The sequence below is a fragment of the Nannobrachium achirus genome (genome assembly GCF_963921795.1).
Source record: "Nannobrachium achirus genome assembly, chromosome: 3".
NCBI classification, from domain to species: domain Eukaryota; kingdom Metazoa; phylum Chordata; class Actinopteri; order Myctophiformes; family Myctophidae; genus Nannobrachium; species Nannobrachium achirus.
Genome location: NC_137812.1, coordinates 44,875,525 through 44,892,135, shown reverse-complemented (window position 1 = coordinate 44,892,135; position 16,611 = coordinate 44,875,525). Strand labels below are relative to the sequence as shown.

General features: G+C 42.7%; 1 protein-coding gene across 1 annotated transcript in view; it reads left to right on the top strand.

The window, feature by feature from the left end:
• LOC308281449 (adhesion G protein-coupled receptor L3-like) overlaps nucleotides 1-16,611 on the top strand; it is a gene marked incomplete at both ends in the record, with an annotated part of 185,142 nt that overhangs the window by 44,362 nt on the left and 124,169 nt on the right. The window contains one exon of the mRNA XM_080721626.1: nucleotides 9,315-9,424. Within this exon, the coding sequence (XP_080577752.1) occupies nucleotides 9,315-9,424 (110 nt within the window). The remainder of the gene's footprint in view (nucleotides 1-9,314; nucleotides 9,425-16,611) is intronic.

The window sequence follows — 16,611 nt, the reverse complement described above, 5'->3', positions numbered from 1 at the left end:
ATCTTAATCATTTCATTGTAGCTAAGAAAAAAATAAAACCTGATCTACAAGCACACAACGTTTCTCAGTGCCACTCGTTGTAAGGTTTCAGATCATCTATGTTCACGCGACGCTGTCGTGCGATGAAGTATATGATAGTGGTTAACACCCTCCCCATGAGGTCTTACCCCTGACGGGCTGTTATGTCGTTATGTTCACAAGTAGGAGTGAGACGAGATAGAGAGAGAGAGAGAGAGCACAACACCCACTGCAGCATCTCTTACAGTAATCTCTCTGCCCTACTGTGTCTCTGATTTTTGGCTGTATACATATATCCAGATTAGTGCCTGGCCGATGCCAGAACTTTGGGTCGGATGCCAGACCCGATTTTGGAGAGTCCTAGACCACCGATCAACGATGTTTTGGGCGATATTTTATCAATAAGGGCAAAATCGATTATAATCGATTTGAGAAAAAAAAAACTTGATTTGATTAAAGTTATAGAAAAATAGAACATTAAAAAATAGTCCATATAAGAGCTATTTCTTCTTTTTTTTAATAGTTTCTTTTTTTTTTTTTTTACATTTTCGTCTATAATGACATGCCCATAATATGGACAGCCTGGCCGATATGTGGGTCTGGCTCTGATCCACTAGTCTATGTGTGTGTGTTAGTGTCTCTTGCATGGTCTATGTGTGTGCGTTAGTGTCTCTTGCATGGTCTATGTGTGTGCGTTAGTGTCTCTTGCATGGTCTATGTGTGTGCGTTAGTGTCTCTTGCATGGTCTATGTGTGTGCGTTAGTGTCTCTTGCATGGTCTATGTGTGTGCGTTAGTGTCTCTTGCATGGTCTATGTGTGTGCGTTAGTGTCTCTTTGCATCGTCTATGTGTGTGCGTTAGTGTCTTGCATGGTGCACAGAAGAAAGCCAGCAGGCGAGGGGGTATCCAGGCCACTGCGTGGTTTTGATGTAGTCATGCTAATTAAAATCCCAGTGTTTCTTCCAACACACAGTGGAGCGTCTCCATTGTTTTGCAGAGAAAATGTCCCTGTTTGTGAATAAGCAATGGTTTGTGTACAGTAGGTGCAGGTACAGTGCGCGTGTGTGTGAGTGTGTGTGTGTGTGTGTGTGTGTGTGTGTGTGTGTGTGTGTGTGTGTGTGTGTGTGTGTGTGTGTGTGTGTGTGTGTGTGTGTGTGCATGTATGTGTGTTTGCGCGTGATTCACCACGGGTCATCGGTAAAGCAAACAGTATGTGGATTGTGAATTCTCGCTGTGCTTTTTATCTCAGGTTCTGCTGTGCAGTTGAGACAGCAGAGAAGAGGGACAGCAGAGAAGAGTGAGATGGAGGAAAACATTGCAAGAGAGAGAGAGAGAGAGAGAGAGAGAGAGAGAGAGAGAGAGACAGAGAGAGAGAGTGAGAGCTGGAAAAGAAAGAAAGTGACAGAGAATAGAGGGGGGTAATAAGGTGGAGAGCGAGTCTTTTTTGGCTGTGACTCAGACTAGTGGTTCAGACAGAGCGGTGACGCAAGCAGAGCCTGGTGCGGAGGATGAAGGGACGGATGGAGGGATGGAGAGAGGATGGAGTTAGCTGGCACCCAGGGGCGTCACACTGGGGGGGGGGGGGGGGGGACTGAGTTACTACTAGGGCCCAAAGTGGAGGAGCCTTCATTATTTAGCTATCGAAAAATAACAGATCTACAAGCTCGCAGCGCGGCACTCAGTGCTTTTGAAAAGTCGTGAAAATGTGTGCAAATCTTTGAATATATGTAATTTTTTTAAGCGAACATTTGTAACTCAAATTTTGCTTCTGCGGGGTCCCTGGAACTAAATATTTTGAGATGGGGGTCCGTGGTCAAATACATATCATTTTGGGGGTCCTTCACATGAAAATGTTTGAGCACCACTGACATAGAAACATAGGTTTTTCAAAAAAGACTTGCACACATTTTCACAATTTTTCAAAAATAGCAGATCTACAAGCTCGCAGCCCCGCACTCGGTGCCGCGCGGTGAGCTTGTATATCTGCTATTTCTCAATAGTTTAAGCACAAAATGTGAGTGGATCCTTGTACCCAGGGCCCAGAATTTGGTGCGACACCCCTGCTGGCACCTGCAGGGAGCCAGGGATGGTATTAGACAGGAAGAAGATGTGGAGCGAGACAGACTCACTAGGAGACAAAGTGAGAAAGTCAGAGGAACACGGACACAGAGGGAAACGGCAGGGGCTTGAGAGAGAGAGAGAGAGAGAGAGAGAGAGAGAGAGGGAGCTGAGAGAGAAGGGCTATGGAGTCGAAAGCAATAAGAAGCCCACCACGTATACTATGTGGGTCTGGCTCCGGAAGCTACAGCTAAGTGGGTTAAAGACAGATAAACAGACGGCACAGAATAAAAATAAAAAAAAGGAAAGAAAGAAATAAAAAGGAAAGAAAAGAAGTTTATAGGCAGGATGAGGGAGGCTAGAGGAGCGACAAAGAGGAATCATTCCTCGGCGAGAAGAGGGAGACAAAGGCAGAGGGACGGAATTGGTTTATTATCTACAGTACAGTAGGTTTAGAGTGGAGAAAGTGGAGGAAGGGGTGGTGGAGACAGACAGGAACAGACATAGATAGAAGCAAAGATTGCAGAGATAGATGGAGAGGTATCAAATTGTATTTCTCTATACTCTCAATTTAAATTAACTCTTAAACCATATACAGTATACTTAGTTGACCGAAGTCTACCAGGGCTCTACGCTAGGCCCCCTCCTGTTTTCGCATCGCTCTACCCTGAATATCGATTTACAATGGTCTTGTTGTATCCACATCTTTCCAACGTCCCATCGTGCATTGTATAGAAGGTGTGCGGCAGCTTCCGACGCCGCAGCCGAGTGTGATCTACAAGCTCACAACGGTTGCATCTGCGACGCGACGTGAGCTTGTATGTCAGCTGTTCTCTGGAAGTGTCCCACAGATAATGCTACAGTAAATTCACACGGGAAACAGATGGATAGACCAAGTTCCTGAGCGACACCCTGTAGAGGGCGCTGCCGCCATTTAGCTGCGGTGTAAACAGTAGTGTAAAGTAACTTGTAGCCTACATTTACTTAAAGACGTGGTGTCACGCACTGACGATTAATATTATGATACAGTAGGTCACGTGGTCTATCTGTAAACGTTCTGAAACAGGCAGCAGCGCCTCGCACTGACCAGGAAATTGAGGAAGTGACCTCAACTTAAAATGTATTTTAATTATAATTCTGCACATATAAAATATATGTACCCAATCGAATATCTTAGTTACACCGATATGGTCCACATGAACTAGTCTGTTCATGCTTATTCATCATAATTATCAAAATCGCTATGAGAGCACTGCACAGCGCCGCATTTGTCACGGTCAGCGAGCACCACCACCAAATCTGCCCGTCTTTAGCTCCCTCCTCCCCGGCTGGAATCCAGCCATCAAGCGCCCAGCAGCGGGGCTGGTAATCCACCCACCACCATAGTGATTTTTATCATTTCAACAAATAAGCCAAACTAACCACTTGACATGAACAATGTTGCTAAAACTAAGATATCTGAGAGGTTATATAATTTTTATATGCACAGATTTAGTAATAAAATACATTTTCCAAATGTGCCAAATGTGGTTAAAGCATGACTCAACAAATCCCCACTCCCCAGTGTCGTATGATTCAACACAGAAAGCTTCCATGAGTCATACCTTTTTTTTGGCATGACGAAGTCAAAATATTTTTGTATTCTCTGCCAGCGATTATGGCAGCAGTCTTTTCTGAGACATTCTGACGCGAGTGGAACCGAAACGGGCTTCATCCCCCGCGTGAACCCGGTGTGATGACATCATCACTAGTGGACCATGCATGCGCAGGCCTGGGCATAACCGTGAGGTCATTAATGGGGTTTCTGTGCTCTGATACACCTCCGCTGGCCAGCCAGTCATGTCCATTTGATGGGTGTCATGAGTGAAGTTGTGGTGCTGTGTCAGTTTGTGTCCACCGCGCCCCCCACCAGCCCCAGTCCCTGTCTTGCACTGATGACAGGTGACCGATGATGGAGGCATTGGGGCAAGAAATTAAAAAGCACAGAAGCGAGAAAGAGAAGGGAGGGTAAAGAGGAGAGACAAACTTGCTGGTATTATCATTAGAATATGACACATTATCACATACATGACAGACATCAGCGTATGACATCAGCATATTGTCGTTGTCGGGTGGAAACCTTGTACTGTATGTTCAAGACCGTTTGTTTTGTATTTATCATTTTAAAAATGAACTAAACTAGTGAAAATAGCAGATCTACAAGCACACAACGCCTCGCGGTGCGAGGCGTTGTGTGCTTGTAGATCGGCTGTTTTCACTACATTTGTGCGACAGCCTTGTATGATGAAGCAGGGCTTTGCTTGGTGAAAAAAACGTACAAACTTGAAACTTGGAGATACGATGTTTCTGCCCGACAGTGATGATATGGAGGTTCGAGGCCTCTGGAGCCTGGTTCAGACCAAAGATGCAAAAATGGGACAAAACAGTTTTTTTTCTAAGCCCGATTGATGCTTCGTCGTAAATTAAATATTCGACCTTTGCAGAGAAAAATCTGTCTGAATAACCCTTTAGCCTCGTAATGTGAAGACCAAACGTGAACGGAAGTGAACCAGTGACGTTCAGTGACGGAGACCAATTACTGTATGCGATAACGGCGTGGATGTCCGTGATCTGCCACCAGCTCTGTATCATGTGTCATACGAGAACACCAGAGTGAAAATTGAATTAGCACTCATGCATATTTCATAATGCAAATTATTGAATGTTCCTGTAAGAAAAAGGGACTTGAGGGGTTTGGCAGACTCATTAAAAAATCTCAATTTGAGAATCTTGATGTTTTTAATGTAAATGTCGACTGTCTGACAGGTACAGAGGGAGCCGGGGATGGAGATATGAGTGGTAGGAGTAATTGAGAGAAAATATCGGGAGGAGAGGAGAAATCGCTCACCGGGCCTCCCTAGAATACGCCTTTTCTCCTGGTGTTACTTATCTTTAGTGTAATTCTACTACAGTATAATGTCGCTGTCAGGTGGAAACCTCATAAGACTAAAATAAAAAAAGAAGAAAGTGTGATGGATCCTATAGTGGGCTGTGGGCAGCATATTCACACGGCAGCCATGTTGGCATTTTGCATTGAAAAAACGGGGTGGCGCAGTCATAGCGCTGTCGCCTTGCAGCTAGAAGGACCTGGGTTCAATTCCCGCCGGGGGACACTGTGGGCGTGTTCTCTACCTCCGTGTCATCAGCGGATGACACAGAGGTACACCTTAAGTGGGGTTGGCGAAAGGGCCTTTCTGTGTGGAGTTTGCATGTTCTCCACGTGTCTCCTAGGGTTGATACCCTCACTAAAAACATGCAGTAATCATGGTCTCTATAATGCCTCCCCCTGGCCAGCTGATGGTGGGGAAAGGAACTGGTTGGAACAACGTGCTCCTTCCACGCGCTACGTCCAACCGGGGAAGCTCCCCCTGTCAGGTGTTATGGAGCGGCCTGCTCACTCCTTTCGGGGCCCTCCACAGGTTGGCAGAGGGAGCGCAGAGACCAGGATTACAATTTAGGCAATTGGCACTGGGTGACAAATTGGTTACAAAATGTGGGATAAAGATTTAGAGCAGAAAAAAAAGATAAAACGGGGTGGCAATTGGGGGGCAATTCATTAACTTAATATAAAAATGACCGCTGTGTGAATATGGTTCATAGGCTAGTTATTATTTGGTCACAAGCTCAGTTGTTAACTCATTCACTGGCCCAGTAAATACATCAAAATCCAGCCACTACCCAAGAATCGGAGGCGAGTCATTTCTACCATCAGTTCTCTAGTTATGTGCCATTGAATACAACGTGTCTGTATTCAACCCACAGACATGCACACTTAAAGGATGACTTCACCCGTTTTCAACCATTCATCATAGAATTGGTCCTCTCTAATGCTCCTGATAATATGTTACCATTTTTGTCTACTCAGAGGAGGGCTGTGGACAGTTCAGAATCCCGCCTACCAGTGGCAGTGACATCATCTATGGGGAACCTAAGCTTATAGAAACTGCAGGCTTTCTATTCCTGGAAAGTTAGCATGCTTTAATGAAAGCCATTGTTCTCAAGTCCACTGAACTGTTGTTATGAACTGAACTGTCCACAGCCCTTCTCGGAGACACAGACCAAGTAGACATAAATGGTACAATATTATCATTATTGAGGACCAATTAAACAAAGATATGGGTGAAGTCATCCTTTAATGACTTACACTTTAAACCATTTAAAAAAATTGCCATTCTACAAGCTCACAGATTGCAGCTTGTAGATTGTTGCCTTTGTGCGATACTCCTGTAAGGCATCAATTTGACGCAAAAAACATAAAACGTTACAATATGGAGATACAAGGTTTTTGCCTGACATGGACTGTATCCTTTATTCAGTCTACAGTAGTTGAATAATTAATTTCAGCCGGGAAAGCGATGCTTTTGTGCGGGGGCAGTGGATAATGTTATTACACCTATCTATCATGAGGACGCAAGGCCTCCTGCAATACCTTATAATTATCAGCTTTGTTTATGAGGAATGGGGGGTGGCAAGTTTAATCACACGTACTTGCACATGCAGATCACGTATGCGTTTTCCACATACACACGGACGCACACACGCACACACACACACACACACACACACACACACACACACACACACACACACACACACACACACACACACACACACACACACACACACACGCACACATACACACAAAGCCTACACATTGTGTGGCCTGCCATAACCCGTGTTAATGACAAAGAGAGGTACTTACTTTGTGTATGTCAGAGGAGAGAGGTCCTCTGATAATTGGAATTAATTACCTGGAGTCTGGAGGGCGCACCAGGCCTAAAGCTGCAGGTTATTGTTCTCCATGCTGTATGTACACACACACACGCGCGCGCGCACGCACACGCACACGCACACACACACACCTCCCCAAGTCCTCTTAAGTGTTACTATACTTCTGAGGACAATAGACAGGGATGTTATGAATGAAATTCTCACAGTTTTGGGACATTTCTAACCCTACATTAACATGTTGAGAAATGTTTAACCCTATTTTTAACCCATATAGCTTGTTGGATCAGCTATTTTTGGTAGAAAGTATAAATCAACCCTAACCTCTAAACTTAACTTCTAAATGCCAAATCCTAAACCTAACCCCCGACCTGAATCTTTTCCTAATCGTAAGCCTAGATAAACCATGAAACAACCATTTATCTTATGAGGACCAGGGAAATGCTCTATATATCGAAACCTTGTATGTCCAAAACCGTTTGTTTTGTATTTGTCTTTTTAAAAATGACTTAAACTAGTGAAAACAGCCGATCTACAAGCACACAACCGTTGTGTGCTTGTAGATCTGCTGTTTTCACTACTTTTGTGCGACGGCCTTGCATGAAGAAGCAGGGCTTTGCTTTGCGTAAAGACACATTTGAAACTTGGAGATACAAGGTTTCTGCCTGACAGTGACAATATACTACTATACTTGTGGGCACATTTATATACGTACGTACATGCAAGTGCATACACACACACATGCACAGCCAGGCGAGGCAGTGTCATTATTGTCACTGCTATCATTATGGTGGCCACGCATGTACCGTATGCATGTATGCATGTTTTACATGTATGACAGAACTCAGCCATTCCAATTGAGCTTTGTTCTCTTCGGGTGCAACAATGTGTCTGGACAGATAATGTCACATGGTGTATTGTTCTGGGTGTGAAGGTCTGCGTCTCTGTTTGTGTGCGACATCAAAGAGGTGACACTTGTTTAACATTATTGTTGCTGTCAACAACGTGTTTCAGTGTTTCATGTTTAAGTCTGTCTGCAGTGGTGCAAAGTAACTAAGTACATTTACTTAAGTACATTTACTTAAGTACAATTTTGAGATATTTGTAGGTATTTCCAATTTCCAATACCATTAAGCCCGTATCAGAGTCGGTACCGCGGTGAAGAGCTATCCACCGCGTTGTAGTCTTTTTGAGTCATAAAACTACAACGTTACGTCATTCCTCGCGGTGAAGAGCTTTCCACCGCGAGTCCCAACACATCTCTCTGTTTTTACTTTCAGACAGATAGGCTCTTCACCCCGTTCACTGATTGGTCGATCTAGACCAGTCAGTCACGGTGAATAGGACTTCACCGTGACTGACTATGATGGCCTTCACTTATTTTCTAACTTGAGGTGGAAAGCTTTCCACCTAAAATTTGCGGTGGATAGCTCTTCACCTTGGACTCTGATAGGGGCTTTACTTCTACTCCACTACATCTCGGATCCAAATAATGACTACACAAGTAACAGTTTTGGACATACACGGTTTCTGCACACACAACCTATAAGTGTAATCCATTAAGATGTTGCTGTTGTCTGGGAAGAAACTTCTTATGTCCATATTGTAACTTTTTCTTTTTTTTTCTTTTGTAAATTAACTCCCCACTTGATCATAGTTGAGCGTCACACAAAAGCATCAAAAAGATCTTTTGAGCTCGTAGATCAGTTACTTTTGCTATGTTTTAATTTGAATCCTGAAAAGTATCAGTTTTGGACATAATATGAGGTTTCCACCCGACAGAGACAATATGCTCCAATTCCAACTGATGGGTTTGAGTCACATGACTATTTTAGTCATTGTCTTCTGAATAAAACACAATCTAGTTTTACTCACATTTTAGTCATCTGAACATTTTTAGTCTAGTTTTAGTCATAAGATTTTAGTCAACTAAATCGACAGTAGGGCATTCACCAAATATTGGAATATTTGAATATTTGAATATTTGAATATTCGAATATTCAAATATCAAAGTCACTATTCGACGTTGTTCACCGAAGTCGAATATTCGCTTATATATTTTTTTTTTTATTGTTTTGTCTTTAAAAATATATATATTTCTTCATGGTTTATAAAGCTTGGCTAGATAGGAAGTCATAAGAACCCTGACAAGCACTTGAAATTGCACTAGTCTATTACAATTAATGACTTGGTTCCGCAGATACATATTGTGAAAATAGCAGATCTACATGCTCACAACGCCTCGCAACGCGAGGCGTTGTGAGCATGTAGATCGGCTATTTGTGAGCATGTGAGCATGTAGATCGGCTATTTTCCTGTCGAATATTCGACTATTCGAATACTTTGAGGTCGAATAATTCGAATACTAAAAATCACTATTCGTGAATGCCCTAGTCGACAGTTGATTTTGTTGCCAAGTTTTAGTCGACGAAATCAACAATGCTCTCTCTGTCTGTCTGTCTGTCCGTGCAGATGCAACAACCGCACACAGTGTGCAGTGGTGGCTGGACCTGACGTGTTCCCTGACCCCTGCCCTGGCACATACAAATACCTGGAGGTCCAGTACGAGTGCGTTCCATACAGTAAGTCATGCTTGCTTTCCTTTTATTTCAGCTCATACTTTAGTAATGTGAGAATCATTACATGTTCCTGTGGAAAGTCAGCGAGACAGCGAGGCGCTTTGTGTGTGTGAGGGAGGAAGGACATGAAGAAGGATAGGCTCAAATGATGACAGATGGCCGTGTGACCTTTAAACCGCTGGTTCCAGAACACTGGGTCGGGAACCATTTGTGGGTGGCGGACACATTTTTTATGGGCCCTTCATTTTTGGTTTCCTAAATTTTGTTTTTAATTATTATTACTTCAAAACATTCTCAAAAAACATTGTTAGACATTTTCATGATAAAAAAAGTCAATTATATTTCTAAGTAATTTCATGGATAAAAAGAAAATTTATGAAATTCCATGAATTAGAAAACAAATGTTTAAGAAGTAGTGAAAATAGCTGATATACAAGCTCATAATGTGGTGTGAATCGGGAAAACGTATAATTTCTCTTTTGGGTCTTGGGCTAAAAAGTTTGGGAACCACTGCTTCAAACTCATGGGCCCTAGTGTCCCTATGCTGGGAATGTCATTCTCAGCGGTGGACAAACGTACGCACACAAACTGTGTGAGTACAGCTTTTTCCAAAGGCTATTTTCAGCTAAGATATTTGGTGTAGACGGATAAAAGGATGGGACCAAATATTTCCCATGGGGGACCCCTGTCATTAAGTATGTAGGGTTGAAGTGGTTAAGCTAGTGATAAGAGACCGGGGGGTTCTGTCTACAGTTAAAGTATGTAGGCTTTAAGTGGTTAACCTAGCGATAAAAGACAGGGGGTTTCTCTCAGACATTTTCTCATCAAAACAGTTTGGATCAGTGGCCAATGCATATTAGATGCCTCGAGTAATTAGTGTGGGGAGTTTGATGGTTACAAACACATTTATTTGATTATATGTTGGTTTCACCCAGTATGTTAGGGTTGGTCGGTCGATATGATGTTACCAGCAGACCTACCACAAGTGATGTTGTTTTTCTTCAATATTCCAATTGTAGTCGGATGACGTAATGTATGACTGAACTTGACTGAGCCAGAAAATTGGGAGTCTTTTGATTGATTGATTGATTGATTGATTGAAGGCTTTATTAGAAGTTTGCATAGGAAAATGTACAGATTCATGACGGTACAGTTCACTGGTACAAGGTCTACTAAAAGGAGATCCATGAAAAGACTAAGCTTATTTCAACAGGAAACCATTTAAGTATCTCATATAACATTGAATGACAGACAAATAGAACACAGTACTATGCAGTAGATATGTAAAGAAAAGGGGGAAAAAAAAGAAAAGAAAACAGTAAATCTAAACAAACAGTAAGTATATACAAGGAATATACAGTAAATCTAAACAAACAGTAAGTATATACAAGGAATATACAAGTGTACAAGTATATACAAGGAAGGGGCAAGGAGGGTAGGGTTGGGCTAGGTTTTTTACCAGTTGCGAACGGCTGCTGCCTGTAAGTGGTTTTTCAGGGCAATTTTAAAGGATGCTAGTGATCCACACTCCTTTATGGCCTTCGGTAAGGCATTCCACATTTTTGTGGTATAGCAGAAGAACGAGTTCGACCCTTTCTTTGAGTTGACTCTGGGTTGAACGTGATCTGTGGCACTGCCTCTGGTGTTGTAATTATGGACATCCTTAACGTTGATAAAGTATTTTGACAGGTACTTGGGTATCATAGTGGTGTAGTGTATCTTGTACACCAGGCCCATTGCAAGTTGCTGTACTCTGTCATCTACTCTGAGCCACCCCACTCTTAACTGGTGAGTAGCGGTGAGGTGAGTCTGATAGGGAAGGTTAAGCAGGACCCTAATTAGTTTATTTTGGGCTGTTTGGAGTTTAGTTTTAAGGGCTTGTGGGGCGTCACGATACCATACGTGGACTCCGTAGTCAAAGAGGGGCTGGATTATTGCACCAGCTATGGTCTTCAGTGTGTTGAAGTTGACCATTGGGGCGATCCTCTGTAGGAAACGAGTTCGTTGGTTGATTTTTTTTATTACTTTTGAAGTCATCTTTTCGCTGGAAAGATTAGCTTCAAGGATACATCCTAAGTAAGAGATTTCGTTTTTTCGTGTTATGACCTTGTCACCCACTTTGATTGTGAAGTCATCTACCTTTTTGAGGTTATGATTTGATCCAAAGAGGATGGACTCGGTTTTTCCCAGGTGAATTGATAATTTGTTGTCGTTCAGCCATGTGCAGATCTTACTCAGTTCAGAGTTAAGTGTCTTTTCAACCTGCAAGTGGTCCTTGCCCGAGACTAGGAGAGCCGAGTCATCCGCGAACAGGAACAGGTTGCAGTCGCAAGCAGATGCCATGTCGTTCACGTATATTAGGAACAACAGAGGTCCCAGTATGCTACCTTGAGGAACACCACAGCTTACTGGGAGGGGGGGGGACAGGGTTCCGTTAATCTCCACCACCTGTTCCCTCCCCACCAGGTAAGATTGCATCCAGCTCACTGCTGCGCTGTCAAGACCGATGGCTTTTAGTCACAATCGATGGCTTTTAGTCACAATCGGAAACTCTGGTTCCAGATGCACAGTGAAATCCTAGGTGCTAATTTAATTCAGAGTGTACAAATAGAACAAAATTTACCATTTTGTTTTTAATTATTATTATTTCAAAACATTAAAAAAAAAACATTGGTAAACATTTTCATGAGTATTCCATAACATTTCTCCACATTTTCTGTCTAATAAAATATTCAGTTATTCAATCAATCTCAGAGTATACACTGAGAGTGTGTATGGGATACATGTCAGCGTTTTGGTTTGTCTGTTGGTGCAGTGACAGTTTCACATCAATCAACCCAGCACTAACCGACAAGGTACACAGACATCATACCAGTGCTACGCACATAGCAGAACATGATTATATTCAGGACATACATTCACATTAGATTGAGCTTTAGGTTGCAAACATAAGCCCCAACATATTAACTAAAATAGCATACTTTGATGTGCTCACCAGGAGGCAAATGCAAAAAATAATCTAAGTTTACTAAGAAGGCAGCATTTAAGTTGTTGTTGAATTCAGCACTACATTTACCTGACCTTAACGTACAGTAAATGCTGGTCTCTCTCTGTTTACCTACAGTGGATGAGGTAAAAATAAACTCAGAAAAACACTATTTACTGTCAGTCGGAAACGGACCATTCAATACACACACTTCCTGTCGCACTAAGTGCATTCTGAATCATTGCTTTTCTGGAATGAAATGAACATGATGCAACAATCTTTAGGGCAAGGCGCGTCACACTTTGTGCCGCCCTGAGAGCTTGTACATCTGCTGTCTTTGAACATTTTTGAAGAATCTTGAAAAGCAGGGGTCTTCAACAGGGGTCCAGGACCTCTAGGGGTCCTCAGAGTTACTACAGGTGGTCCTACAAATCTTCCAATCCTTTTTATATTAACAACTGGAACCCTATAGTGTCCATATTCTGTAGCCAAAAATAGCAGATCTACAAGCTCACAACGACTCACACTGTGAGATTGTAGATCGGCTATTTTCAAGAGTTTTGGTGTAGAGGGGGAAAAGAGCAGACTAAGTACAGAGTGAAAGGTCAAGTTTATTAAGTATTGATGGTTCAAGTGGTTAAATATCTGAAAACAAAAATTGTCATGAATCCAAAATACCCTGATGATTGTGCTGTCAAACAATGAAACTATATGGAATCTCTGAAATGGTTGTGGGGGTCCCTGCTTCATCTCTTTCTCAACTAAGGGCCTGGAAACGTTGAAGACCCCTGTTGAAAGGCATTTTGTAGAATCAGCCTCAGGTCTTAATGGGTCAAAGACACAATTCCATTTTGAACAGAATCTCCAGTGTGCCTGGTTGACTTGGTTGGTTGTTCTGAAAGGGTTTTTCGGTCACTTTCATGCGGTGAATCCCATCTAAATCCCATCTAGAAACGGGTGTCAGTAACTCTGGGTGTTAACGCAGTGTGAGAGTGGAGGCTTGGCAGCCTTGCTTCATGCAGACAGCCAAGGTGATCTCCTGCACCGAGGCATTCAATTATGTCCGGCTAAACGGCTCCTGCCCGCCATCTAGGATGACCAGCAGATTAAATAATAGGACTATCAGAGACCTCTCTGGAGCAAATGGAAAAACAACCTGATACCTGCTTAATGCCCCGGCAGCCACGCACACATGCACACGCACGTGCGCCCACAAACACACACACATTTCAGTTTGTAGCCATACCGGTATGTATGTGTGCGCGCCGCGGGCATGCGCGTGTTCGTCACGTGCAGAGGTGTAAAGTACTTTTACTTAAGTACTGTACTTAAGTACAGTTTTGAGGTATTTGTACTTTACTTGAGTATTTCCAATTTCCAATACTTTTTCTTCTACTCCACTACATCTTGGATTCAAATATTGTACTTTTACTCCACTACATTTATTTGAACACTTTAGTTACTTACTTTGCAGGTGTAAATTATAATATTATAAAACATACATTAACCACTTTAGCCCTATTTTATACCATGGCTATTTGAAAATAGGCGATCTACAAGCTCACAACGCGCCACGATGCAACACGTTGTGAGAAGTACATGTTGATGCCAACACTTTCATACTTTTACTCAAGTACATTTTGAATTCTGGACATTTACTTGGGAGTACATCTACAGTGCAGTGTTGATACTTTTACAAAAAGTACAAAATGTGAGTACTTTTTCCACCACTGGTCACGTGGTTCTCTCCATGCATTCCGCGAGAACGCGTTACACATGGCAGTGCATATTTCTCCACCTTTATCTTTGATTTAAACGCGAACCCCGCTGTACGCAAGGACACCTACGCGAAGAGTTTCATGGTTCCGCCAATATGGCTCTGTAGCAACAGGGTGCACAGGAGGAAAGAGTTCCATGTTGATCTGATAACAGATGGGTTCGTCTGGATGAAGTTTCCTCCTCAGAAGCTGGCAGCGCCTGAAACCAAAGTCATTACAGAGTGAGGGAGGGAGAGGGAGGGGAGAGTGAGAGAGAGAGACAGAGAGAGAGAGAGAGAGAGAGAGAGAGAGAGAGAGAGAGAGAGAGAGAGAGAGAGAGAGAGAGAGAGCATTTTGACAGTAGATTTGTAGCTGCTGTAGTGTCTAGTGACTAAAGTGTTCTCGCTGGATCAGGTAGCATTTTGTGATATGCTCACCGGCCACTGGGGGTGCATTTAGCCATGAAAAATCTTCGACAAGGTTGCAAACAGCATTACATGGTATAGAGCAGTGATTTCAAGAATGTGTTAATAGTCCAAGGAACCTGCTCACTGGATATATGTTTTTTATCTATGGGACCCCAATCTGCACTGTAAAATCCTGCAGTGTTAATTTAACTCTGCAGTGTACAAATGGGTCAGGTAGTGCATTTTGTCCACACTCACAGGTACAGACCAGTAAGGCAGTAAGGGGTCCATTTGGTTCTTAACCATCCATCGATTTACTGGGGGAGCCACCGGAGGCCTTCAACCCCACATTGACAACCAGTCGTATAGAGCAGGGGTCTTCAATGTTTTCAGGCCAAGGACCCCTTAGTTGAGAGAGAGAGATGAAGCAGGGACCCCCACAACCTGTTCATATATTCCATATACGGTAGTTTCATCTTTTGACAGCACAATCATCCGTGTATTTTGGAGTCATGTCAATTTGTGTTTTCAGATATTTAACCACTGGAACTGTCAATACTTTTAAAACTTGACCTTTTCACTCTGTACTTAGTCTGCTCTTTTTCCCCTCTACACCAAAGCTCTACGAGGCGTTGTGAGCTTGTATAGATCTGCTATTTTTGGCTAAAGTTCTCTGAATATGGATGCTAGTGAACCCTAGTGGTCAATAAAAAACAGGAGAAAACAAAAGGTTTCTATCACACAAAGATTTGGAAGACCTCCTGTAGTAACTCTGAGGACCCCCTGGTGTAGAGCTTAAACAACTCCTGATGCTTCTTGGCTCAACGCCATACTTTCTTTTACCGTCTGAGAAGTCCTTATGTCTTTTCCCCCCTTTCTTACGCTCCACAGGCCTCCTCTATTTTACCAAAACATTTACCGGTATGATACACCTTTTCTCTGTCAACACAATTCAATCTCAAAATACATCCAGTAAAGTTATCCTCGTGTGTTGATCTCTAGCTGGATGTTCGACTGTAAGAAATGGCTCAGGCTGTGCCAACTCAATGTCTTTTGTGAATGATTAAAAGAGACGGCATTTTGTAATCACCGAAATGCCTCGGAATAACATTTCCATGAATGGAGAGGGATCGATAAGTAAGAAAGAGCCCCTTTGTGAAGAGGTCTGTCTTCTCCATTGTGCTTTGGAAATCTCCTACGCGGGTTGGTCATAAAAAAATAAATACAAATAAAAAAATAAAATAAAATCCACCTTGAAGCACTTGGCCCAGAGGCCCATTGCAGCATCAGAATGTGAGTACTGTTATAGCATAGCAGCAGCAATATCTCGAGCATGCTGTCCAAACTGATGACCGCACTGGACCTCGCTTTTTGGAATAAAAAGGTCAAGTGTATACATTTGAAACGGAAGTTCAGTCTGTCTCTAGAGCAGGGGTCTTCAACAGGGGGTCCGGGACCCCTATGGGGGTTCTCAGAGTTACTACAGGGGGTCCTCCAAATCTTTGTATGATAGAAACCTTTTTTTCCCCCCAAGAACTTTAGCCAAAAATAGCAGATCTACAAGCTCACAACGCCTCGCGCTGTGAGGCGTTGTGAGCTTGTAGATCGGCTATTTTAGGCAAAGGGGTTTAGTGTAGAGGGGAAAAAAGCAGACTAAGTACAGAGTGAAAGGTAAAGTTTATTAAGTATTAACGGTTTAAGTGGTTAAATATCTGAAAACAAAAATGTACATGAATCCAAAATACACTGATGATTGTGCTGTCAAACGATGAAACTATATGGAATATATTAACAAGTTGTGGGGGTCCCTGCTTCATCTCTCTCTCTCTCTCTACTAAGGGGTCCTTGTCCTGAAAACGTTGAAGACCACTGCTCTAGAGTATTCTCTTTCCCTCGTTGCTAGTCCGACAGGTAGTGCATGCAGTCAAATCCTGCAATCCGGAACTTATTTTAATGAATAAAACATTATTTTAAACAATCTGTAGGGTAGAGTATGTTAATACAATATACAGTAGCACATCTGCAGTGGGTGGGGGGTGG